Source organism: Equus przewalskii, chromosome 10 (genome assembly GCF_037783145.1).
Source record: "Equus przewalskii isolate Varuska chromosome 10, EquPr2, whole genome shotgun sequence".
In the NCBI taxonomy this organism is placed as follows: Eukaryota; Metazoa; Chordata; class Mammalia; order Perissodactyla; family Equidae; genus Equus; species Equus przewalskii.
Window position 1 is genome coordinate 52,396,302 of NC_091840.1, and position 26,796 is coordinate 52,423,097.

The window sequence follows — 26,796 nt, forward strand, 5'->3', positions numbered from 1 at the left end:
CCACCAATCCCACTCACCCTCCCCTGTTCATCTTTCTCCATAACACTCAACACCTTCCACACACATACCCATGCTCTATAATTTTGTTATTCTGTCTACGGCTTGTCTCTCCCTGCTAGAAAGGAAGCTCAAGAGCAGGGCTCTTTACCAGTTTCATCCACTGTGTTCCCAGTACCTACAGCAATGTCTGGCACACAGCAGGTGCTCAATAACTACTGCATGAATGAATGGATGGATGGAGGAGAAAAGAAATACTAGCCAGGAGCCCCTTCTGTTCACAGGGACAGAAGTCACCAGGGGAGGGGACTGGGGACAGGGCCAGGTGTGTGGGTCTTGCAGCATGGTACCCACCTGGGGGTCAACGCCCAGGGGCCCTCTGTTCCTCTGCCAAGTCATCAGGAGTAAAATCATCACCAGTCCTGGGAGCCCAGGAGGAACAGAGACCGTTTGTACAAGGGAGAATGTGGCAGCTTTCCAGGAACGGGGGTCGCCCGGCGGGACCCGGCGTCTCTGGACAGTTTATCTTACACGGGATGAATGTCAGCATCTCAACTGTACACACAGAGCCCAAGACAAAGATGAGAGCATTTGACTTCCTGAAAACGCTTTATAATAATGCAGAACAATTATATAGAGCAAATGCCTTCAAAATTTAAACCCTTTAAACATTTAATTCTTCAGCATTAATACACATAAATGCTATTACAGTGGGGTGAGAAGGGCGAATGACAGCCTCCATAGGGAGCAGAGTTCCAACAGTGTTACTTATAAATTATAGTACATCAATTTTATTTACTGATCTAGGCAGCCAGAGGATGGAAGGGTATACAATGTGGGGTAAACACATTCATACCGGGATGAGGAGTGTTGGCAGGAGACACAGCTTTTTAACATTAAAAATGTATAAAGTATTTAGCAAAAGTTACAGAAAACAGACCAAACAAGCAAGTTTATTTTGTTAGAAAATTCCACTTTCATAGAGTTTGCTGATGTGCTCATGTCTGTGAAAGGGCTGCCCCTCAACCATCTCCTTCCAAAGGGCAGAGATGCAAACATGGGGCCCCTGTCACCAAGAATGGCTGGTGTCCCTTTGAATGTCTGTCCCTGGGTCCACATGGCTGCCTGGAGGCCACAGCTCCCAAGAGCCTGTCTGCTGTGCGTGATGCTGGAGGGGGAGCATCTCCACTCGACAGATGAGTACACAGAGGTCCCGAGAGGGGATGCGACTTAACTTCAGGTTATGGGACCGACAACTGAGACAGCACGGCAGGCCAGGTGCCAGGTGCTTTTACTCTCCATCGCTACGTCACACCGTCCCCATCAGAGCACGCATGTGCCTGGACCCTTCCCATTCCACTACTGCAATCCCATTAGGGATTCCCCTCAAACACAAAGGGTCCATGCCCCCAAAGCAGTGCACAGAGCGGGGCCAAAGACCACCACAATGCCTCTCCTGCAGAGGCACCCCTAACACAGGCTCCTGACAGAGCCACGCCACGGCATCTAGAGGCTCAGGGAAAACGGAACATTGCTTTACGCCATCTGTCAGTCTTTTTCGCACCCAAACCTGCTGCAACAGAAAAGGCCCGACAGAAATACTACTCCCGTGGGGGAGATGTGGAAGTCCTCCCTGGCAAAATTCAACCCAGAAACAACCCTTCAGTGTGACCCACTGTGGACTTGGGCCCCTCGGGCCCTGACCTTCAGCGGCCTGGATCCAAGAACGTCTTCCATTTGGTTGGAGAAGTGCCTGGTTGCCTCCCAGGGCTCACTTCCCACTGAGCACGGCATAATCAAGACATGGCTTGGAGTGGTTACCTCGGGGCTCAGGCCCATAGCCTGCCTGGCATTAGCTGGGTTGGTCCTGTCTCTGCCACCAGATGCCACCACTCAGTGGGGTGTAGGCACAAGCCAGGCTCAGTGTGACGGCCAGCTGAGCAAGGCTCCAGCAATGACAAGAACCTGAGGGAGGCTTGACTTCATGCCTGTCCTGGCTCCTTGGAAGCAGACATCAGGACGTGCTGTCAAAGACCAGGGGACGAGACCCAAAAGGTAACCACTTGCGCTTTCTTTAAGGGTCCTGGGAGGAACTACCTCATTCTCAACAGCTCATGAAACTTAATTTTAGTTCCATTTGCATCTAAGCAGAGAAGTGCCAGAGCACGCCTCTCATGAGGATTCCAGGCAACACCACGCACAACTGACGGGATGTGCTCATGGGATCCAGATAGGCACCACCACATGCGGAGGGTACAAAACTTGAAAAGAGGAGGGGAGGAGGGTTGAGAGACCATCTAGAACAAATATCCTTAGTTGGCAGATGAAGCAAGAGAGATCGAGGAAAGGACTGAGATTAACCCAAGGCCAGCCCCCTGTCTTCTCATTCATGCTACGTCCATTCGCCTTCCACACCCACCAGTGCTCAATAAATGCCAAGGACTGTGCGAGCTGAAGGGAGGGTCCCCAGGAGGGAGCAGATCTGCTAGCTGAGATGCAATCTTCACGGTTCAGCAGAAGTCGAAGGCAACTGAGACCCCACCCGCCCCCTCCCTCCAATCCCTGGCAGCTGTCTGCATTGTCAAAAACCTAAAATGAACGAAAAAGGCAAGTGTGAGCCCCAAGAACCACTTGTGGGCATAGCTGGAATTCGGAGGAGCCTCAGGAGCTGTAGGAAGCAGCAGGCTGGAAGTAGCCGTGCAAAATACTGAAAGACCCCGGGCCAGGAACTCCAGGGCAAACAACTGGCTTTAAAAGCAAGGAAGCAGTGTGGGACACCCGTGCAATGGACCACTGCTCGGGGATGCACAGGAATAGACTCCTGACACATACAGCAACACGGGTGACGCAAAAGCATTAAGCGAGGGAAAGCAGCCAGAGCCAGAGGCTACATCAGCACGACTCCATTTATAGGACATTCTAGAAAAGGGGAAACGATAGGGTCAGAACATCCATCAGTGGTTGCTGCGGGCTGGGAGTGGGAGGAGTGGATCGACTAGGAGGAGCCTGAGGGCACTTTTTGGAGGACGGAAATATGTTGATTTTGGTGGTGGTTACAAGACCGTATGCGTTTGTCAAAATTTACTGAACCGCATACTTCAAAAGGGTGAATTTTACTGCATGTTAATAAACCCCAACGCTGTATGTCAAATACCTCAATAAACCTGGAAAAAGAAAGGGCAGTGGCTCTTATGGGGTGGAAAGGATTATGGGAATAAGATGTGCTGGCGAAGCAAAGCATGCTGCCCATCTGTACCCCACTTAACATTGTGAAGTGCTTTCCCCACCTACATGATCACCAGCAGGTCTGCCAAGTCCTGCTTAAACTCTCCTGGTCAAGGCCACTCACTGCTGCAAGTAAACTCGCTTAAACAAGCCGAGGGCTTTGACGTCCTTTTAATTCTATGGCTTGTATTTCCAAGAAGGGACTTTGGCTCAGCCAAGACTTTTACGCACCCATCCATGAATCTCGTAATTGATTGGTTTTCACAAAGGGAAGAGAAGCAAACCCTGGTTCATGAATGTGGACACTGTTTCTGTCTGCCGCAGTCACTGAGCAGCCCCGAGGGGCAGAGAAGTGCCTCCTACTGCAGGGATCCTCCCTGGCCCACGGGCGTCCGGTGGAGGCAGAAGGGAGGCCCAAGGCGCCTGTGGTTTAGGTGGCCACTGTTTTGCGATAATCAAAAACAGTAGAAAAAACGGAGAGGAACAAGTAGCTTTTCCTGGAGGTTATCATGGCAACCAATTCACTTTGAACAGTCTTAAAGATATTTTAAACAATCAGGTTTTCATAGACTAAGTACACCTGTGTCTCCCAGGTGAAGGCAGGTAGAAGGGGCTCACCTGTTCTCAGAAATGGAATGATGGGTGTGCTCAGGAATAACCCAGACTCACTCACTCTGAATACACCCAGGCAAGCCCTCCGATAACCTAGACACCAAAACAAACACGAGACCACCACAACCCAGAGAGACTGCTGCTCCCAAGTGCACTTCCAGTTAGTCTAGATGTCATCCTGATCTTGATCTCATCCACAGGGGTGCCCTGGGAATAGGGATGGGGGCCTGGACTCGCCTCCAGCTCTCAATTCACGGTGTTTGCTTCACAACACTCACTGGCCATCTTCAGCTTCATTCTTCCTCTTTGTAAAGTGAGGGGATTTACTGAAAACAAATCCCTGAAATTCGAGTTGGGTGCAGGCTGTGAGGGCCTGAGGACCAGGTGATTCAACTCTTCTTGCTGCCTACCTTCCATCCGGCGGGTAAATGCCACATGGCGGGAGTTTGTATTATAATTACAGGCTCCCAGAGGGTTACACGTGGAGGGGTACAATGTTCCCACTCTCCAGAAAGGTCTAAACATTGCCCTGTCCACATGGAGAATGGGGGGATGGGGGAGGGGGCCTGTCTTGTACACAGCTACATTTCGAGTACCCCGCAAGATGCCTGGATTGTCCCAAGTACCTGCAGAATAAATGAATGAATATCTATCAGAACAACAGACAGAATCTCTAAAAACCTCAAGTCTGCAGAGAGTACCTGTATGTGAATGCCAAGGTTACAGCCCCTCAAGACCCATGGAGGAGAGATACATCTAAACAGAATAAGAGATCATGGGCTAACCTGGTCACAGGGCCATATCTTGTCCCCAGATCTTAGCACACTGCTTGGCCCTAGCTAAATGCTTGATGAATGAATAAAGGAGGGAAGAAAAAAAGATGTATGTGAAGAGGCTAATGAGACTGCGGTGAGCGGAGGAAGGGGGAAAGAATGACTCTAGAACATAGACTGGCCCAACCCGGGCTACCCTAGAAGAGGCAAGAGAGCCTCCTCTGTCCCAGGGAGGAACAGAAGACTCTGGAATCCTCAGATGGGAAAGAGAAAACAAAATCAATGAGCCATATCATGCTCAAAGTATGTGTCAGTAACAAGGCCATTGGCTTTGAATGTTTGAAAATCATCCACGAATTAGTTTACTAAGCCACAAAGCAGTTACTACTAGCACCCATTTTTAATAAAGAAACCAAGAAATAATATCCTAAAATCGGTAGCTGGTGTCATGGCTTAACCACAGATCCAGACGGGGTAGTTCTCTGTACCAGGGACAGATCCATCCTGATGGCCTTCGTGTTGGTGAGGGCCTTCACAGTGACCTTTTTGGTTGGGATGTTTCAATAAGGAGAGAAAAGTGACAAAGTTTGGTTTGCTGTAGGATCATGGGCATCTTTCTACCATAAACTACGACAGAGCAATTCTGACTCAACGAAAGAGGTACCCAAAGATTCAAAACTAATAAGTCATCAGTGCCCAGCATGTAAGGCTGAGAGAAAGACCAGTGAGTTGTGCTCTTAGAACTCTACCCTCGTGGGAGACGTATGGGTCTTGTAAAGCCAAAGTAATCAATGGGAAAGATTAACTAACAAAGACGGATTTTCAGGGCGTGGGTTCTGGGCTAGAATCTGCCCTCTGCTAGCTGTGTGAGCTCCTTCAGGGTCCTTGTCTTCTTCTGGTCCCCTTGAGCTGATTCTTAAGACTCAACATGGTGGAGAACATGTTTGCTGTGGTCCCATAAAGGAAGAAAGTGATGAGCGAGGACCCGATGGCAGTGCTGAAACTCCCAAGTCACACGCTCAGACCAGGCTTTCCCAGGAATCAGGAGATGGAGGAAGGGGAAGGTGGGACCAGCACCAAACAGGGGCTCCACGAAGGGCTCTAGAACGTGCAGAAGGAGCTGAGAGGCCAAGGTGGCGGGACACTGCCTGGAAGCCGACAACCTACTGTGGCCATGGGAGTCTGCGAGGCCTGTACGGTGCCCACCAGTGCAAGGAAGCCGTACAAGGGACAGGGGTGTCAATCATCCCCTGCACAAGCAGGTGGAGCCACCTGCGGGATGACAAAGACTTGCCACAACCCATCTCTCCATGGGACTGACCCAGCGCCATGAAGAGCCCAAAGGGGGTGGGGGTGGGAGGAGACGGCTTTCCTGCAGAAGCGGCTGAGGGTTGGGGAGACTGGGATTTCCAGAGAGGAGACTTTACAGAAGATGCCTGATCTACTGGGAACCGCAATTCAACGCTCTGGCTCGGGGAAAATCTGCTGAATGAGGTAGTTCCATCCCGACCTCTCCAGGCAGGGCCAGTCTGGGAAGACAGGAGCCAGGCCGCCTTCCCAAGACTCCCAATGATGAAAAGTGACAGAGAAGGGCCAGGATGTGGGCTCCCAGAATGCAACGGGGAACATAAAGACAGAGGGCCGCAAAGGGTTCTGGGTGCGGGCTTGTTGAGCTGAACAATGCCTTCTATCCACAATCTGATCCTGACACTCGGCTTGGAGACAGAGACCTCCTTCCCCTGACCCTCCAAAGCCCTGGAGACAAGGGGGCCAGCTGGAGGAAGGGCCGTGGGGCCTCCAGGGGCACAAGCGTGTGACACAGCTGGCTCTGGATGGGGAGGCGATCCCATGGTGCTCAGCAGGGACCACAAAGTTCCAGCCTCAGTTTGTTCTCGGAGTGGCAAGCACAGCACGGGAGTTGGGGGCTTTGGCCTCAGAGACAAGGGCAGGGCCGTGGATCTGTCTTCTTGGGCTGGGAACACAGGGGGGCTCCCAGCGGGGCAGTGCCGGCCGCCCTTCTGGAATCACCAGCTGTGGCCCACACTCTCCCCTTTCCTCTGTAGACCAGGAGAGCGGGTGGGAGGGCAGCTCCACCTGGCAGCAGGCCCCACGGCAGGAGCCGCCACCGCCTCTCCATGGGACCCCCAGCCCCTCTCCTCGGCAGGACCCCCGGGCTGCACGTGCCCGTCTAGATCTCCATGTCCACGGGGCGGATGTTGCCCGTCTTGTGCTCTCTGACCCACAGCTCCCTGTCTTTGGCTGGGTCCACTTTTCGAAGCAGTTGGTCCACAGGCTCGACTGTCTGCAAGGGACAGAAAGAGGGGACACCGTCAGAGGTGGCAGCTGAGCCAGGGATGTTTCCGCTGAGCCATGCTGCTCGTACCTCTGCACCTGTCAGAGCAGCCTCTCTAGAGGGCTGTGGCCCCAGGGAGGCCCATGTGAGGGATGTGCAGACAGCTGTGACAGTAGGGAGCCCGGAACTCTCGTCCCGGTCCTCAGGGTGCACCCTCTCCTCACCGGGTGCACTTTCCCCTCCAGACCTCAGGGCTGGATGAAAGGGCAGGGTGGCCTCAAAGGCTCAAGGTCTGTGACCTCTTCCTCCATCTGTCCCCAAGTTTACCATCTGAGAACAGGTCAAATGAAACCTTAGCTTTAGATAGTTTGACTATTTCTAGAATTTTTTCTTTTGGTAAGAAATTTACTAGGGGAGGCAATAATGTCTTTAGCTATTTTAACTGTCATGAGCTTCTCCACCTTCAGGGTAACAGCTCTCGTGCATATTTGTTTCATGAGGTTGGGATGGATCCACGTGGCCATCCAGGATAATCTACAAATTGATCCCAAGGGACACCCACAGGCCTGAGCACCTGCCCACGGCCCACCTTCAGGGCACACTCATTTGCAGTGGCCACTTAACCTGCCACAGCACAGCACCCTCGGCTCTCCCTTGGCCCCGGGTCCCCCAGGAGCCCCGCTGGCCTTGGCCCAAGGGCAGGAACTCACGCTTTGGTTGAACATGTCCGTCTCGTGCCGCAGCTGTGTGTACTGACACAGATGTTGCCGGATCATCTCTACCCTCTCCACCTCCAGCCGCTCCAGCTCCTGCAGAGGAGGAAAAGACCAGAGACCTCTGAGCGTGTGCCCTCAACCTGGGGACCTTCCCACCACCCAGGTCCCAGACCACTCGATACACAAAACACAAGTCGCCACCTGCTTATCCTGGATCCCACCTGACCCTCCGGGGTCTGAACTCGACCTTATCTGGGGGTGAAGATGAAGGTGGTGATGATACAGCCGTTATTTCCTGAATCCTCCTCTGCCGGGCGCGGTGGGTGCTAAGAGCTTTATACGCATTACTTAATTGTCCTCATGATAATTTTAAGAGATAGGTTCTGTCTTTATGTGCATTTTCCAAGCAACGGAATTAACACCCAGAGAGTTAATGTCACTTGTCCAAAGCAACACGGAATTATGGGAGGAGCAGGATTTGAACCAAGGTCTGTCATGCTCTTAATCATGATTCTGCACCTGTGCAGCCCCAGCCCCAGTTCCCTGACGGGGTGGAGAAATGGGACACGCACAGGAGCTTCCGTGCCTAAACTTCTGGGGCTTTTTCCCTGGGCCTCTGCTGAGCGGCCTGGTCTCCTCTGTGCACCCCTAGTGCTGTGGGATGGACCAGGCCAGGAGAGGCAAGGGGCTGGGAGAAAGGTGGTCACAGTCAACGGGAAGAGAGGACAGGGTCTCTCCTTTAGTTTCTAGGTGGTTCTGCATCTTGGGAATTGAGGAGATCAGGCTGTTATTCTGTGCACAACTAGGTCACCGCCCAGGTGATTAACCAGGGAGGGTGGTAAGCAGGGGGCTTAATTAGGAGATTAACCAGGAGGAAAACTAGGTCACCGCCCCTGGGGGAGGCCTCTAATCTGCTCTGGTGGGCTGACACCTGGGAAGGCAAGAGGGTTAGTCCTGTGCCAGACCGACAGGGGTGGCTTCAGGCAGTGGGACGATTCTGGCATGATGTTTCCTTCATCATCTGGCCTAGTGGCCCAAGTTTTAACCCAACTTCACTGTCCCACTCAGGTGGGTGCTGACAGACAAGGAGATGCTGCCCCTTCAAAAGAAATACTCAGGAAGGCAAAAAAAACGTCTGATGCCTATTCCCCATGCCGCTTGGTCAGAGGCCTCCCCTCCATTCCTCCTACGCAGCTCCCCCGGCCTCACCCATTTCTATGCCTTGCATCGATCTCCTATCAAGGACCCATAACTCTTTCGGGGGTGGGGAGGGTCATGCTCCCTACAACTTGGTTATTTGCCCTAAAGGGCCCACTGTCTACTTAGCTAGGTGCATCCTCAGTTGACTTTGACTTGCAGGGGACAGCCAAGGAGGATATACCAAGACCCGACCCTTGCCCATGCTCACACAGCTAGGAAGAGCCAGAGCAAGGATTTGAATCCACAGAGACTGGCCCAGAGTGGAGGTCTTGACTCCAACACTAGAGCAGATCTAATGACCATGCCTACAGTCACTCCCATTACATCACCCCCGTGCCCGCCAACATCAACCCAGGGCTTCCTGAGCACCAGTCCGCCTGTATTGACACGCTTACACATCTCCGGTCACTCACCAATGTGGTGGTCACCATCTCTTCAAACCACTTAGACTGGGCCTGGTTGTAGAGGTCCACACAGCGCATAAGGTCATCTCCTGGAAAAGGCCAACACCACCATTCACACTCCATCCTGTCCTCGCCATGGCTGCCTTCTCCCACCTGTGTCCCACAGCCATGCCCTCTCCTCTCCCTGGGACCATGGGGACCATTGGAAATGGGGGACAGAGCAAAGGAAGGGGGCAACGCAGCACCACAAGAGACGAGCTTCATAGTGTCCATCTGAACTTGACTCCAGACACCGAGAATTCAGGATGGATGGATGGATGGATGGATGGATGGATGGATGGATGGATGGGTGTGTGTGTGTGTGTGTGTGTGTGTGTGTGTACACGTGCAGATATCATTCTGAAAAACAAAATAATGTGCCTGGTGGTTTATGGCCCATTCATGTGCAGTAGCGGCATGAAAACACGCACTGGAGCGCTACGCACCAATTCCAGGATAGCGGTGACCTTGGGCAACTGAGAAAGGATGAGTGGGAGGGAATGAGCTTTCTGTAGCATTTTATTTCATAAGAGAGAGATCTGAAACAACCCTAATTACTCAATCTTGATGGCTAGTATATTATTTTCTGTAATCATATATACGTTTGAAATATTTTGTAATTAGAAAGAAAACAAACTGTTAAGTAATTGCCAATATTCCTAAGGTACCAGCATCTGAGAATCTTGCTACACAAAACACAGCTCCTGCAGCAGCAGCAGCATGCCCTGGGAGCTTGCTAGAAATGCAGCTCTCAGGACACGCCCGAGACCCAGTGAATCAGAAACCGCATTTTCACAAGATCCTCAGGGGACCCATGTGCACACCACAGTTGGAGAAGCCCCACTTGAGCGCATGGCTTAGTCTACATGCAGCGTCCTGATCGTTACGGTTCCAGAGAGGAAAGCATCACAGTGGGGAAGATGCACGAGCCAACCAAAGCCAACTTGATTTATTCTCCAGATCTAGCAATTCAAGTAGATTCAAAGTTATTCCTGTAACATCATCACCTTGCTCGTGTGTATTCCAACATGAAAGAGCAAGAAAACAGGGAGAGGTATGTCCACCTGACCCAGAGCCCAGCTCAGTCAGTAACCCCTCCCTGGGGAACCACAATGCTGCCTGGGAGATGAGCCTTGAGTAACAGAACCCAAATCAAGGGCGTTGTTCATTTTGCTCTTGTCCAAGGCCAATGACGAGGCCCTTGATTCCAAGGAGGACTGAACTAGAAGAAAGAACGTGGATATTTCATTGCAAATGCATTCCCACCAGGAGCCTGGCCCTGACGGAGGATGGGGTCAGCATGTTGCCCCATAAACGTACAATATGAAATTCCCAAAGCCGTATGGGTCAATCACGATTTTGAGAAAATGCTTCGAGAATTTCTGCAACGTCAGGAAACAGGGTAGGAGAAGGAAGAGTGTGTCTTCTCTCCATGGAGCCCAAGGGTTTGAAATCAGACCCTTCTGAACAGTACAGCTTAAAGACACGGATTCTGGAACCAGAACACCAGGGTTGTCATACCAGCGCCACTGTGTACTAGCCGTGCAATCTTGGACGAGTCAATTAACCTGCCTGTGCCTCAGTTTCCTCATCTGTAAAATGGGGACAATAATGGTACCTTCACAGAGTCATGATGAAGATCAGAGAGGTCGACATATGTAAAGTGCTTAGAATGCACACTGGCACAGAGTCAGCACATTAACATGAGCTACGTGATGATGACGAGGATGGCAAAATGAAGTCAAGCCCCCTGAGGACCCAGATGCGCACCCTTCCAGTAGGCTTGGAAAAGATGACGGACAGGAAGGGAAGGGAGCAGAGGAAAGAAGAGCTGACATTTTCTGGGTAACAGCCTGTCCAACCAAAGGATGGCAAGCCAAGCCTTTGGAACAAGAGAAGAGAGAATTCTGGACCAGGTGCTCCATAACCATCAGTTTTGGGAAAGTTCCTCATCCTGTTTGTCATCAGTTTCGTCACTTGTAAAAGGCTATAAAAATATCTCCCTGTGGCAGGACTGGGGGATTAAAGAGAGAATGCTCGAAGGCATGTGGCCTGGTGCCTGATACACCGAGATGGCTCAAAAAGGTAGAATGTTTACATCTGAGGACTAGTCACTGTCCGCACAAAACAATTCCAAACTGTGGGGACAAGAGACTGTGTCACCTGATGACAACACAATGAAACCAGACACAAATAGCAAGAGTAGAAAACAACAGTAACAGAGCCTGGCTCGTGAAAACTTAAAGATTTTCTTTTAAATTTGGCCCAAAGATGAAATCAAAACACAAACAGCAAAATATCTAGAATATGGGAGAAATGAACACACTGCAAATCAGTACATGTGGAAGATGGGTAAAGCAGTGGTGTAAGGAAAAATAAAGGTCTGGTGGACCAAATATCTTTAAAAAACCCCTGAAGCCAAAAGGAAATAAGGGAAAAAAAGTGATTAAAAAAAAAATCTTGAAAAAGGGAAAGTGTTTCTAAGTTTTAGGAAGTTCTTCTCTAGAACTCACACAAGAAAAGACCATTAAACAAAAAAATAACAAAAGAAGCCAAAAGAAGAAGAAAAGGAAAAAATAGAAAGAACAAAATTAAAAGATAAAACACAACATAGGAAAAATATTTGCAATTCAGATGACAAAAGGTTAATTTTCCTAACTTATAAATAATCCCTTTCAATCAGTCAGTAAGAACAAGACCAGCCACTCGACAAGAAAATGGAGAATTAATCAGTTCACAGAAAAAAAGTCACAGGGGACTTACTGAATGGATGGATAAATCAACACATAGGTGACAGAACAGGGCTATTTCTAAGATGGATCAGTTAGAACATAAGTTCAGAACATAGAGTATAACATGATCTAATGTGCATAAATTTAATTACAGTTATTAAAAAACATTTTTAAAAATTAAAACACCAAGTGTTGATGGTGATTATACCTGTTGAATAAGATTTTATATTCTTATGCGCTGATTAAAATTTTTTGCCAAGTAGTGATATTGGTTTTGCAATATAATTTTACTTTTTAATAAGTTAATAAATTAAACTAATTTAAATATGCCTCTCCTCTGGGGTCTCCTTCTTACTCCAATAAGCATATTATGCCTTCTATTTCTAGATCCAATAATTTACTACTGTGCATTATAAGATCTTTATATAAAATGCTATGTTTCTATTATATTATTTTGTTACTGACATGTTTATACCACCTTATTTCAAAATGTCCTCTAGGTAGCTGCTTCATTTTATAATGAATTAATTGTAGCAGGTTCACCAGAAACTGAGGTGAAAGGGACCTAGAGACCATCTAATCCAAACCCTCATCCTACAGCACACATTCTAACACCAGAAAGCCACACGCATTGTCCTCACACGCAGTGAAACTGGCTTTTTAAAGATAGTTAATAAGCTTTTACCGGTCCCCTTCCTTGTGCATTAGCTAATATTGACCGCTAGGTGGAAGCAGAAACCAACTCACTGGGGGAATCTTTCAGAGAGAATCTGAAATGCGTTTATTTCATTAAACAAAATGTCGGCCTCTGTTCCCGGGGCAGAAGCCCGCCACCATGGGTGAACCTTTGGAAGGTCACTGCTGGGGAGATGGGACGACATGAGTGGGCAGGACTTTGCACTTGTCCTGTGGACTCCACGCAGAATCCTGCGTGCATGGGGGAGTTAGTCCACCTCCTGCTCAGAGAGCCAGGGTTTGGGCAACAAAGAGCCCTTCTGGGGGAGCACAAGGAGCCCAGTCCCCGGCCGTGGCCTGGAAACAGCCTGGCCTGCTCCCTACTCCACAGCGCCCACCTCCCAGCCTCATCCTGTGGGATGCACCTTCCCGGGCACCCCATGTCCCAGCCTCTCCTTTTGTGCCTCCGTGACCAAGTGAAGACTGCGAGGGGCAGCTGGACGCTGGCCCCACACTCACCGGCCTGCGTGGACTTCCTCCGTGCTTTCTTGATGTCCTCCTCCGTCTTGTTGCTCAGCTTGATCTCCAGCTGCTGGGTCTTCATCTCCAGGTCTCTCTGCCGCTCTGTGAGGGCTTTCCGGGCCTGGGGTCCAAGGACATGGAGAAGCCGGTCACGGGGCGCAGACCCAGGTGGGTCCCACGGGTCATGTGGCCCACCCTCCCCTTTTCTAGGAAGAGTCCTTTCTTTTTTGTCCTTTTGTAAGTGATGCCCCAGTGGCTCTGAGAGGCCAAGCAGCCAGACTAGTGACTAACCACCACCCAGCCAGTTAGGAACTGTGCAGAGGCTGCCACACGTATTCTCAGCCCCATCTCTTTCAACTGCATCCCGACTCGGCCCAGAGCAAGCCTCTCAGACCACGCTTTCACTGGAGTGTGGACACATACTGGGGACCCAGGCAGTCCTAAAACCACAGCCTCTCTGGGGTGGAAGGGCCCACAAAGGTCATCTACGTCACTCCCAGCAGTGCTTAGCAGACGGCAGCACCAGCTACCCCCTCTGGGCCAGGACAGGCCCTTTGGTGCCTGCAGCAGTTAAGTGTCCTGCACTCGTCCCTACGGCCCTGGAGTCAGCCCAGCCCCAGGGAGAGCTCTCTTCCACTCCAGGGCTGGCCATCAGCAGCTCCCACTAGGGTCAGACTTCTGAGGTCAGAACACTGTGGCCTCTGGGCAGGGAGACTATCAAGAGGGAATCTGCCAGGTGAGGCCCAAAGGGTGCGGACCAGGAGCACGTCCAGGCTCCAGGTCCCACAAAAGCAGGGCGTACCCTGTCTCACGTGCCCTTTGGGGCCCCGCTACGTCTCCCATGGCAGATGCAGCCTCTCTTGCTCCCAGTGATGCGAGCCCCACTGGGGAGCAGCTCTTACCTGCCCTTTGGCTGGGGGCGGGGGCTCTCCAGCTTGGGCTCAAGGTTTGCATTCCCCACCCGCCATCCTGCCACAGCGGGGACAAAGGCCTCGGCCCTGGCACTCAGAGCCCCCGGTGGTCCCCAGCCCATCCTCCCACAGCAGGCCCCCACCTCCCACCCCGGCCCGGAGGCCTGGGCCCCTCACCTTCTCCACTGCAGCGTAGCGGCTGGCGAGCTGCTTGCGGAGGTCAGCGATGTGGTGGTCGCACTTCTTCATGTCTTTCTTGAAGTTCTCCCGGAAGTTCATTAGGGGCTTCTCTACCTCACTGTGAAGCTGTAGAGGAGAGGGTGGGACACACGCTCAGGACCCTTGGGCATCAGCTGCAAGTAACTGAAGGAGAGAGACGGACACTCCCCCCAACCCCAGCAGGTGACACAGGGCCTGGGGCAGTGGCCTGGCTGGTCTACAAGAGGGTTAGAGACGAGCGGCTGCTCATCAGGTGGCAGTCTGGGCTCACCTTAGCTGGAGGTCCCAGCATTCACATCGACAGATGGACGGGTTGGGATCTAGAACTTTCTGAGTCTCTTGTTGCCTATCTCCCTCCGCTCAGCTGCCACAGCTTTTTGTAGGGCTTTGCTCGGCTGTCTGTCTCCCTTACTTTCCAAACTGGGAGCTTTCTGGGGGCAGAAACCAAGCCACCATCTCTGTGTCCCCTGGCACTTAGCACAGGGACGGCCGTGTGGATGCCATTTAATTGGGTGGTCTCAGTTCAGTTCTGTTGACTGACCATCTGCTATGCGCCAGGTGCTGAGACTACAGAGACGGTCTAGGCATGGCCCAAAGCTCCAGGAATCCATGGCGGGAAGCCCCCCAGGTCCGGTGGGGACTCCCAGGGCCCCTCTCCTGAGCTGTGCCCAGCGGGGGAGCTCACCTCACTGTCTGCGTGGAACCTGGCACACCTCCCACCCCCAGGAGACCCGCCTCGGACTCCGAGGGAGGGCGGAGAAAGAGTCTATGCCCTGAGAGGAGCTGGGGGGTGCGGGGTTTTCCAGCTTTCCCCTTCTCTTCTATTCCTTCGCTCTTTCCCACTCGACTCCCTTTCAAAGGAGAACTTTCACTACACTTTTTTGGGAGTCGGAGAACATGAGATGCATCTGATAAGAAAACAGATTAAACGTGGACCTGCTGTGGTCAAAGGCAGGTGAGCTCCACTCCTCCAACTTGGCCTTCCAGGACCCCACCAACACGGCCTTGCAGGGTCCCTCGGCCTCCTGGCCAGGAAGCACCTCTGGGAAGCCGAGCTGAATTTCCCTGGACAGTGACATCCCACTCTGAGATTCTGGGATTTCTCTCCTCTTCCTCCTCACCAGGCACCTGCTACATTATCTGTTTCTCTGAGGACCTCGAGGACTTCAGTGTTCCTAGTTCTAAACCACCGGCGACACAGGACAGTGAGCTCTACGAGGGCAGGGGCCATGTGGGCTTGGCCACTGCTGTGTCCACAGCGTCCAGGCGGAGCTGGTGCGGAGTCAGTGCCCCTTCACTACTTGGAAGAACACACGATCTTCAGGGCCCCATGCCCTGGGTGATAGACGAGGGTTTTGTTGTGGGACCACCCTCAAAGATTAACAGACAGTGGGCCACCCAAACGCCCCTTTCCTCCTCCTGTCAGTTGTAAATGTCTATTATTTTTTTGAGCCCGGGAAGTCTCCTCGTATAGGAAAACACCCCCATCTGATGGCAGTTTGTAAGATGCTAAAACTTGAGAGCTGCCAACATGAAAACCCCACTCCCACGTAGATCTAGCATTTGCGGCGGGGCGGGGGGGGGGGTGGTGGGAGGGAGGAGAAAGGAGGAGGGGGAGAAAGGGAGAAGAGGAAAGAGGAGAGAGGAGGAGGGGCAGGAGGGGGAGAAGGAGGGGAGGAGGAGGGGGGAGGGGGGAGGAGGGGAGAGGGGAGGAGGGGAGGGGGGAGGAGGGGGAGGGGGGCGGAGGGAGGGGGGAGGAGGAGGGGGAGGAGGAGGACGTGCATAACTTAGCTGCCTGATTCGGGGGTCTATGAGGGTTACTCAGCCTGTTGACTCAGTAACTCTGGGGTCTCTCTCTGAGGGCCTGGAAAGTCAGTGATTTCCAGGCTTCCATGTGCCCAGGAGTGACCTGGAGGGGCTTTTGAACATCCAGGATTCTTGGGCCCTGGACCCAGGCTCTGTGGTCTGGGGAAGAGCCCAAGAACCTGCCAATGCACCCAAATGCTTTCCCCAAATTCCAAATGACATTCTGGAAACATAATGCTACTAGCTGTCAGACGTGACTCCATCCCATAGACAAAGACCCATGGATTCTCCCTCTATGTTTAAAATTGCTTTTTTCTCCCCAAAGCCCCAGTAGATAGTTATCAATCATTCTAGTTCTTCTATGTGGGATGCAGCCCCAGCATGGTTTGATGAACAGTGTTTAGGTCTGTGCCCAGGATCCGAACCAGCGAACCCTGGGCTGCCAAAGTGGAGCTCATGAACTTAACCACTCGGCCATGGGGCCGGCTCCTACATATTTTTAAGAGATATAATTTTTCCTACAAAAGCATTGGCCGGTGTCTTTTTACACTCATTCTTGACTCTGAAGCATCTTTGTTGAACCGAGAGTCAGAAGTCCTTCCCAGAAGCTGGATCTCCTGAGCTCTCGAGCTGGCCCATCCTGGATGGGACTGGCTGTTGGAGCCTCTCCAGAACTCCCGCTCCCTGAGCCGCCTCCTCCTTCCACCGCACACAGCAGAAGAGGATGAGAGAAACCCCAAGTTGGAAGGAACCTCAGGGACTGTCTGCTCCAGTGTTTTTTAAACGGTGGGTTGCTGCTAAGAGTTGTGAAACCAGTTTAGTGGGTGAGGACCAGCTTTTTGAAGAGAAGAGACCGGGCATGGATAGACAATACCAGAACGAGTGCATTTCAGGCAGAAGGATAAGTACTGTTTCGTGAAACGTGTGTTTCGGCTGTGTACGTATCTGCGGGTGGACACCTGGGTGTGGATAGCTCGTGCTCTGGGGGCCCACGTAAAATGTATTACTGTGGGTCACAAAGGAGTTTCAAGTCACTGATCCGGTCCTAACTCTTCCTTTCACACAGAAAAAATGGAAGCTCAGAGATGCTAAGTGACTTGCCCAAGGTCACAAAGCTTCTTAGTGACAGATGACATGAAACTCAAGTCTCCTGACTCCCACTGTCCCCCCCAAGTCTTCTGACTGGATGCATGGCCTCTTATTGCATGATGAGACTTTCCCCCATAAGAAGGAACTCTTCTGGTCTCCCTTCTTCAGCTGGAGGCAGGTCTAACTTTCTCTGTACAGAGCAATCTTATTTCTTTAACGGCCCGATGCTATTAACAATGGCTTGAGCTAGTAGACCAGAAAAGCTTGAAAGGTTGCCATAACAAAATTGCATTTTTTAAAGAGCTCTTGCCCCTGACACAGAACATTCAGAGTAGAATTTCAATGAGCCTTTTGGAGCAGGCGTTCAAGTGGGTTTTGCGCATGTGGAGCCATATTATCCAGGGAAGACGAATAAATCCTTGGGAGCCTCTGTGCTTTCAAGGACTTGCCATTCAACCACTGGGCCGCCAGGACGACTGCCCGAGGCCACCAACCCTGACAGGTGGGAAGCAGCACAGGTTCTCAGAGAAAAGTCAGTTTTGTGCGAACATTCTTCATACACCTCTCATCAGCAGAATGGTGAAGTCAGCCCTGTCTAGTCGTCACCTGACTTAAAACGTCCCGGGCTCTTGGAAGGCCAGCCTGCACCACCCCGGCAGCCCTGAAGGGAGGGCAGAGTGCTCCGCTGGTCTGCCCTGAGAAAAGGTCTGGAGGCCAGGTCTCCAATTCGCTCAGTCTTCTTTGCTTCCTCAGTAGCTGAACTCACATGCTGTGTGACCATGGGCGGCGATTTGACTTCTCTGTTCCTTCTCATTTGTGAAACGGAGATGCTGTCTTGCACGGTGGTTGATAAAATCAATAGAGATGAGTTAAATCCTGTGCACAACTATCTAGAACACCAACATCACTGTATGCTGTGATATAATAACAAATATCTATTTTGGTCTTTGTCCTTAGCTCCTGGCGAGAGCTCCTAAAACCTTTGTAATTTCCTAAGCAACAAAGGCGCTAGGAGCGTCTTTTGTTCTTATGAGGTGACTCCTGGTGGCTCCTGGATGGCTTCAGGATAGGGGCTGGTCACCAGAAAGACCAAGCCACAATTAGAAGCTTGGAACTTTCAGCCCCATCCCCCAACCTCTGGGGAGGGCAGAGGGCCTGGAGACTGAGTTAATAGTTGATTACGTCTACCTGATAAAACCTCCATAAAAATCTGTAAATTAGGGGTTCAGAAAGCTCCCAGGTTGGTGACACATCCATGTGCCAGGAGGATGGTGCACCCCAACTCCAAGGGGTCAGAAGCTTCTGGACTCAGGATCCTTCCAGAATTCGTCCTGTCTTTCTCTTCATCTGACTGTTCATCTGTAGCCTTTATCACGCCCTTGAATATATAATAAATCAGTAAACCTAGCTGTTTCCCTGAGTTCTGGGAGCCATTCTAGCAAATTATCAAACCTGAGAAGTGGGTGGGTTACGGAACCCCTGACTTGCAGCCAAGTCAGACAGAAGTGTGGGTAACTTGGGGACTCTCTACTTGGAACCGGCATCTGAAGTGGGGGCAGTCTTGGGGGGCTGAGCCCTTCACCTGTGGGATCTGACAGACACTATCTCCAGGTAGTTAGCGTCAGAAATGAATGAGATTGTAGGACGCCCGGCTGGTACAGGAGAAGTGGCGGCTGTGGAGAAACCCCAAACATCTCGCATTGGAAGCAGTGGTGCGAGTGAGCCGTAGTACAAGGGACACAGCGCCTCGGAGAGCGTGTTGTCACCTGCTGAGTACTCTGTAAAGAGTCGAGAACCAGGGTCCTACTGATGGGGAGTAAGTGCCACCAGGCAGTCCAGGATCCAGCTGGTGGCTTTTCAGAAGCTCCCGGAGCCGGCTCCCAGCACAGCGGCAGCCTTCCGCTTCATCTCACCCGTCAATGGAGGTTTCTGCCACGTGGTGAACGGCACTGCGGGGGGCTGGGATAGAAGGGGGACCTAGACGGAACACCACCCATGACCTGCAGCTTAAAAATAACTTGCTACTTAGTATGCAAGGCAGCAAAGAGCTCCCTTCTCTCCCAGGGCTTGAGTGGCAATTTTCCTGTGGAGTGCTTGGGGTATGAGGTTAATGTGCCATCATCAGCCCAGGAATTCTCACTCACATCTAGGTGTCACATCACTCTTGGGGCACTAACATTCTCTAGGAGCGGGCAGCTGGGAACAGCACTGCTTTTTCCTCCCACCTCAGCTCTTTATAAAGCTGCGTCACATGTCTCAGCCATCTGAGTCATTCATTCTGCCCTCGACGTGCAGGGAACCATCGTGGGGTGGGGAGGGGAGACCTGTCCTCCAGCAGTGCACATCCCATGGGGACCCCAAAGCCCAGAAGCACAAGTGCTGTGGGGAAAACAGCAGAAAAGAGACAGGACCCATGAGTGCTGAATGTGGGAGGCCTGGGAAGGAACAGCCATCTTTAGGGGTGGATGCTACTTTCGAGCAGTAAAGGAGGCAGTGTGCCCCCAATTTTAAAATGGGGGCTCAGAGAGTTTATGCACCTCGTGCAAGTGTCCTCTTGGGCTGCCATGTCTGACTAGGGATGGTGGGAGGGCAGAGGGAAGAGTGTGGACCCCTGTAGGCAAAGGTCACTGGGAATGGTGCCACTCTCAAGGGCCTCTCCTCCTTCAAAAGGGAAGTATACTAATGGGTAGCCCAGCCAGTCATGCACACTTTAGTGTGAATTATCTCAGTCAGCCACTTGCTTTAGTTTTTCCCTGAAAAGTAGTGGAGAGCCTGAGAAGGAATATGGAGATACAAGCCAGGGGGTGGGAAAGAGAGGGTCACCGGGAAACAAAGAGAAATCAGAGAGAAAGTAGGACTGAAAAGACTGGGGGGTCAGGAGGAGATAATGAGAGGGCCTCGCTGATTCACTACTTGAGAAAACATTAATTGAATGTCTACTGTGTACCAGGCACCACCCTGGGTACTGAGGGCAGAGTGAACAGGACAGAAACATCACTGTCCTCAAGGTCACAGAGCTAGAGTCTTCAGAACTGAATGAAAGAAGGCCCAGTTACCCAGTCTGGAACTGTGTAACAACAACAAACAAAACCAGAAAGTTCCCCTTTGGCACAGTCTAGTCTCTAGACCCCAAGAAGTAGAAAACGCCAATACGCCCGTTTGAAAGACCAGCAAAGCGACAGTGGGGTTTCACCACTTGGGTTCCCCAGAGCTATGCTGGGGCAGCTCGCACTGGCTCAGCAGAGCCAAATGCCCAATTTGTAGGAATTCTGTGAGCTGGTTGTTAAAGATGGCCAGTATTAAACATTAAATGATCTAAACTTAAAATTAGCAAATTATATTAAAAACAAAGGTAATAAACACTCGGCACTCATCACTTCCTAGCAGCACGTTCCTACTATCCATGTTTCAGTGGATAGTTCTCATTACCGATGCTCTTGTTTCGGTTTGGTGGAAATACCACCCAGTGGCGCACCATTACGTACCCCTTCCCGACTCTCAAAACTTATACCTCGGAACCTGGCCGACACCACGCTCTGAAGAGAGCTGTCAAACGCTCGGAGGCACAGAGCAGGGCAAGACCAGCCCAGAGAGGCGCAGCGAGGGCTCACCTTGGCCGAGAACTTGAGGTGAACTTCTGCCTCGTCCGCAAGGCTCTTCTTCACCTGCGCCCACGCTTCTCCCAGGGAGCTGCAACACCAAGAAGACTGTGAGACTCACAGAGGGCGGAGCCCACAGCCCTTCCTGAGGCGGGGCGGTGGGTCTCGACCCCGAGGCCTGGGGAAGCATCTAACACCCGAGACTGTGAACTTGGATGAGGCAGGGCCCGGGCCCAAAACAAACGTGGGTACCACGCTTCACCTGTGGGGCCAGGGGAGCCATCCCAACCGAGCTGAGGGTCTCTGGAGCTGGGAGAACAGACTGCAGCAGTCAAGTGGCTGGGGCAACACCTGGAGACCCAGAGACCCGGGGGAGATGCGAGAGGAAGGCAGGGTGCAGCTGCAGTGAGGGCCTTGCTACCTGGCCCATCGCTGTCCCCAGGCCTTCCCATCACCCCTCGTTGTTTGCTGATGGAGCGGGGGCGTGCAAACACCTGCTGGCAAATCAAGGAAGGAGAACAGATGCCTTTTTGGGGAGAAGCCCTTCCCAGACAGAAGGTACCACACGGCCCTGCCTGTAGGCAAACCTCCGGTGGTCTGACTTCCAAGAAGGGCAAAGATGGGCCACCTGAGTCCCGGGACCTCTTAGGGATGCCCACACAGCAGAGAAGGCTCTCTGTCACCATCCTCAGGAGCGTGGCTCCCACCAGTACTGATTCTGGACCATGAGCCCCAGGGCAGCCTACAGCCTCCTGGAGAACGGCAGAGTCCTCTTCGCTAAATAGCTTTTCCACTCCAAGGAGGTGCTTCCAACAGAACAATCGCCTGAAGTCCCCGAGACTCGAATGTAGGCCCCCGTGCTACATTCCCCATCATTTGCAACTCTTTAAGCTCACCAACCTTCCAAATGACACTGCTGTGTCCTGGCTCGAGACCTCTCCACCCAGCCAACAAGCCCAGGCTGGATGTTCAGTTGATTTAATTTCATCAAGAAGCCACTTCCCCCAGAGAATTCATTAATCTCAAGTGGCAAAGGTGATGAAAAGACAGCACGCTGCGAGGCTTCCGGACGTTGTGCGGAGCAGCTAGCAACTGAGAATCACCAACAGAAAAGGAGGGTCCCCTCTGACCACAGTCCAGGCCTGTCTGGTTGTGGTGTTGGCTCAGGGTGAGGGGAGTGCTCATGGGAAATGACTGACTGGTTTTATCTAGGGGTCGGGTAGCAAACAACGGTCCCCTTGGGTGATCCTGGCTGGGAAGCCCACCAGGGAAGAGATGGAGTGAGAACAGGGGCAATCCAAGCTGGGGACATTTGTCTGGGCCTGAAGGGCCAGAGCTCCAGGGAGCTGTGCAGGGGCAGCTTGGGGTGGCCTGGCTGCCCTCCTGATTCGGCAGACAGGTAGGAAGTCCACAGTGGGGGGAGGCGGGGGTGGAGGTGGTCATGGTGGTCTCAGAGACACGGGGACAGAATACCAGGTCCAGAAACAGACTCACTCAGATGTGAGTTTGTGGGTGACTGATATGAAACAAAGGTGCCAATTATCTGAATGGGGACAGATGGTCTTTTCAACGAATGGTGCGGAGCCCACTGTACACCCACAGGGAAAAAAGGAAGCTGGGCCCTGCCCTCCTGCCTCGCACACAGATTATCCCAAGATGGATGACAGATCTGAAGCGAACGCCAACACTACGCAGAGCTTACAGAAGCAGCGCCAGGAGGAGTGGGAACTTGATTAACGGGCCATGGAGAGGGGTTTGCTCCTGCAGCTGAGCTACACGTGCAACTGCACGAGGTACAAACAAGAGCCCGGAAGCCAAAAAGGCCCTGGGTGGTGCTGAGTTTGTCAGCCTACTGTGAGCAGAACGTGTGGTCAGGAACTGGCCCAGGGACGGCTGCAGTGCCTGAGAATGTCATCTGAGGGCTCCTGGGAGGAGAGGAAAAAGCAGTTGCATGCTCAGTGTCCTCAGCCCCACCTCCAGGCGGGGCATCCACAGGGGGAGACCGTCACTCCACTCAGAGGGGCCTGTGCGAGCTAAGACATCCCCCATGCGCACCTCCCCTGCCCCAGGATTCCAGCCCCTCGGAGGCACTTCGCAATTGTTTAGAAAAAAGCAATTTAGAAATTCTCTCATTTGAAGAGAGATTTTTCATCTAAGAAGAGGTTAATGAAGAAAATATGACCAGAAATATATTTCTGTTCCAATACACATCCTGAGGCATGCAGAAATCAAAATGGATGTTACTGTCACGATTACCAACCAGAAAAGGCCAAAATCCCATTTCCTTTCCACACAGGAGAGAAAAACCGAAGGCAGAATAAATAACCTATTACCAGTGTGCACATATCCTTCGGAATCTATTGTGAACACAGCGCTCAAGTTGGAAAAGCCAGCTCAAGCGTCCCCATCAGGTTCTCCCTATACGGCCCCAATCTCTAGGCTCCAGCACTACCCTTTGAAAGGTTTGAGGTGGACTGGGCTAATGTCCAAACTGTGCATACATGCAAAGCAGCGTCGCTGCACATGGTGAGGAGGGGGCCCACATACTCAAACCCCCACCCCATGGTGCCTACTGGAAGGAGGGTGCATTGGGTGTGACCACATAGCGGAGATGGGGGGTGTGTTCGCACCCGTGTGGCAGGTGAGCGGCGTCAATGCACGTACATGAGCATGTGCTGGGTTGCCCGTGTTTGTAGGTGCCTGTGTGCAGGGCGTGTTGGTGCAGGCCTGACTTGTACAGCTGGGAGGATATGCCCATGCGTGCTGGCAGGACGGAGTGTCCTTGGCAGCAGCCCAGGCCGAGGAGGTGGAAGCCGGAAGGCTCTGGAGCGACATAGTGGTGCAGGGCACGGGGACACTCGGGAAAGCCCCCTCGGCAGCCCGGAAACTGGCTCCCCCACGTCCTCCAGCCCTGTCTCAGGCCCAGTGCACAGGCAGAAAGGGGCCAGAGCCAGCCTCGCTTACGTCCCTGGAAGAGGCACTGGCCCTGCAGGGCTGCCTGTGCCTGTGGCCAGCTGGGCGGGTGAAAGCCATTCAGAGGGGGCCTCTTGGCTGCACAGCGAGCCCACGCGGAGGCCTTCATCAAACCACAGCCAGGTGGCAGAGCCCATCCCCCTGAAGGACTTCCAAGCCACGCTGGCAGGTTTGGACACATTCAGCATCACGGCTCTGTGACAACCACCACCATCCCACGATAGACGGTCTTCCTTGCTCCGGCGCACGTTCTCCCTGAGGAAGGATTCAAACGGAGGCTGCTGGACTCGAAGGAGGACCTCGGGGGACCTTTCAACTCTAACCTCCTGCATCTTTATTCCTTTTATTATTGAGGTGAAATTCACATGACATAAAATTAACCATTTTAACGAGAACAATCCAGTGGCATTTAGCACAGTCACCATGTTATGCAACCATCACCTCTATCTAGTTCTGAAACGTTTTTATCACCTGTTATGGACTGAATGTTTGTGTGCCCCCAAATGCATAGGGTGAAGCCCTAACGCAGGCCCCCCCGCCCAGTGTGGCTGTATTTGGAGACGGGGCCTCTAAGGAAATAATCAAGGTTAAATGAGGTCCTAAGGGTGGGGCCCTGATCCGATAGGATTTGTGTCCTTATAAGAAGAGACATGAAGAGCTCACTTTCTCTCCTCACTGAGGAAAGGCCACAGCAAGAAAACGGCTGCCTGCAATACAAGAGGAGAGCTCTCACCAGACACCGACCCTGCTGGCACCTTGATCTTGGACTTCCAGCCTCCAGAACTATGATAACTTAAATTTCTGCTGTTTAAGGCACCACTCTATGCATACTCTATCCCTCTTTAGGGCTCAATAATATTCCATCACACATCCATGTATTCCAATGTGTATATCCCACAACTTGTTTATCCATTCATCCCGTGATGGATTTTTGGGTTGTTTCCACCTGTTGACTGCTGTGAATCATGCTGCCATGAACACACATCTACATGTATTTGTTTGAATCTGTTTTCAATTCTTTGGATATAAACCCAGCAGTAGAATTGCTGGGTCATATGGTAATTCCATGTTCAGTTTTTTGAGGCATTGCCAAACTGTTTTCCACGGTGGCTGCACCATTTTGCATTCCCACCAGTAGGATGAAATCCTTGTTAACAGATGGAGCAGAGAGGGCCACAGTCTTCCATCCTACTAGGGATCCTTCTGTGGCTGGGAGGGAAGCTGAGCCTCCCTCAGCCCAGGTCCCATCCAAGGAGGTCTGGACTGTCACAGCTGGAGTGGGAGGGGAGCCTGGGCCTCGGGCCCACAGGAGAGAATTCTAGACAAGGGGCCAGGTGCAGAACCTTCCCACACACAGTTTCCTGCCAGTCCACCCTCAGAGAAAGGGAAGCAGAGGTAGGCGTCTGGGGTCTGATGCCCAGCTACCAGGGGACAGGCCAGAGGGGGTCCTGACATACTCCAGCATCTGCCAGAGAAGATAATGTGGACATGCCAACCCTGAGCACGGATGCCCACGCCTGAAGTCATGGGTGCCCAGCTTGAGCCAGGCCTTTGGAGCCTTCCCCAGCCAAACGGGAGCATGCCAAGGAGCAGTGACGGGTGAAAAGGGACCCGCTTTCCTGAAGGTCCCCTCTTCCTCCCCGCCCCCATCACTGTCCTCCCCACTCACCCCTCCTCCTGTGCAGCCAACGAGTTCTGAGAGAGCTTAGCTAAGTTCTTCGCATATTCCTCTTCAATCTTTATCCTGCAAAGGGAGAGAACCCAACACGTCAGCCCCCCAGTGCTAGACAGAGGGTCTGACGTGCAGCCCTGCCGTTTATTAACTCTGTAAAGGAACCCACTAGACCACAAGGCCTGAGAGTACGTGGCTATTGTCTGTCCGCCTGACACACAGGAGGTGCTTAATAAATATCTGTTGATTGAATGAATGAACAAAATTGTCTGAAACTCCGTCACCTCACTTCAAAATGGGATGGTCCCACCTGTCTCCTAGGTTGTGAAGATGAGGCGCTGTCATTTGCACAGCTCCAAGCACAGTGCTGGGCAGGTGATGAATGTCACTTGCATGGACCACAGGGATGCCCAGTGCTGTCCCCTCTCCCTTCCAGCCCCCGAGCTCTGGGTTTACACCCTCCAAGGTGGCGTTAGCCCCTAGGAAGCATGAATAGAACCTCTCCCTCCCGTCTCCCAGCCCCCGATGTCTCTAATTGTCAAGCCTGCAGGGCACAAGTATTTCCATGGAAACCAGGAAGCACCCCCAGTGGCAGCTGATTCCATTTCCTGGGAGAGGGACGTGGTCTTATATGTCGCTTCCAGCACGCAGACCCCTGACACAGTTTCCAGGCAGCTCTCTGGGAAGTGTTGTGTGTTATCAGGCACATACGTGTTAAATGTGTTGTCAAAGGTAGTGTTCACTGTCTAAGCCTTCCTCTGGGCCCCGTGGGACACAGAGGAGCTGTGCTTGTGACAACATCAGCTGGACAGAGGGCTGGGGTCTCAGAGCACCCCTGATCCATCACTCGGCAAACAGCAAGGCCCCAGCGATGCTCCCGGGGCTGCAGCATTTGCTTCCTGCCCGCACGGAAGCTGAGGACCAAAGGGTGCACTGATGGAGAGAGGGCAGCCAGGCCAAGTCCTCCACAGCATTCTGAGGAATCGCTAGTTCATGGTGTGGCGTGGTGACACCCACAGTCTTGGTGTCCGTTCACTGCTGTGCTCTCACCACCGCCTGGCCCATCCCCAGGTCCTCGCCCGTCTCTCTCCTGCCTCTGTGGCTTCCTCTCCACTCACTCTGCCTTCAGTGCCGCCCTCCCCAGGATGACATGGACGGCCAGCCTGCAGCCTCCAGACTGTGGCCAAGAGATCTCTCCAGAAAGCAATCTAAGCAGGTCACACTCTTAGCTTCAAACCTCCAAAGGCTCCTCATTGCCAGCTGCATGCTCCAGGCACGCATCACCTGCTCCTAAGCATCACCTCCAGAGCCAGCCCTGCATCACCTCCACCTCCAACTC

The 26,796-nt window shown here is 52.3% G+C and overlaps 1 protein-coding gene across 18 annotated transcripts in view; it reads right to left on the minus strand.

Annotated features, from left to right (window-relative positions):
* Window positions 1-587: 587 nt before the first annotated feature.
* GAS7 (growth arrest specific 7) overlaps window positions 588-26,796 on the minus strand; it is a 218,583-nt gene continuing 192,374 nt past the window's right edge. For all 18 annotated transcript variants that reach the window (XM_008528742.2, XM_070561084.1, XM_008528745.2 and 15 more), the window contains 7 exons: window positions 25,455-25,529; window positions 20,825-20,903; window positions 14,277-14,405; window positions 13,186-13,309; window positions 9,230-9,309; window positions 7,611-7,709; window positions 588-6,909 (listed from right to left, as the gene is read on the minus strand). In XM_008528742.2, coding sequence (XP_008526964.1) covers window positions 6,796-6,909; window positions 7,611-7,709; window positions 9,230-9,309; window positions 13,186-13,309; window positions 14,277-14,405; window positions 20,825-20,903; window positions 25,455-25,529 — 700 coding nt within the window. In that variant the 3' untranslated portion in view covers window positions 588-6,795. The remainder of the gene's footprint in view (window positions 6,910-7,610; window positions 7,710-9,229; window positions 9,310-13,185; window positions 13,310-14,276; window positions 14,406-20,824; window positions 20,904-25,454; window positions 25,530-26,796) is intronic.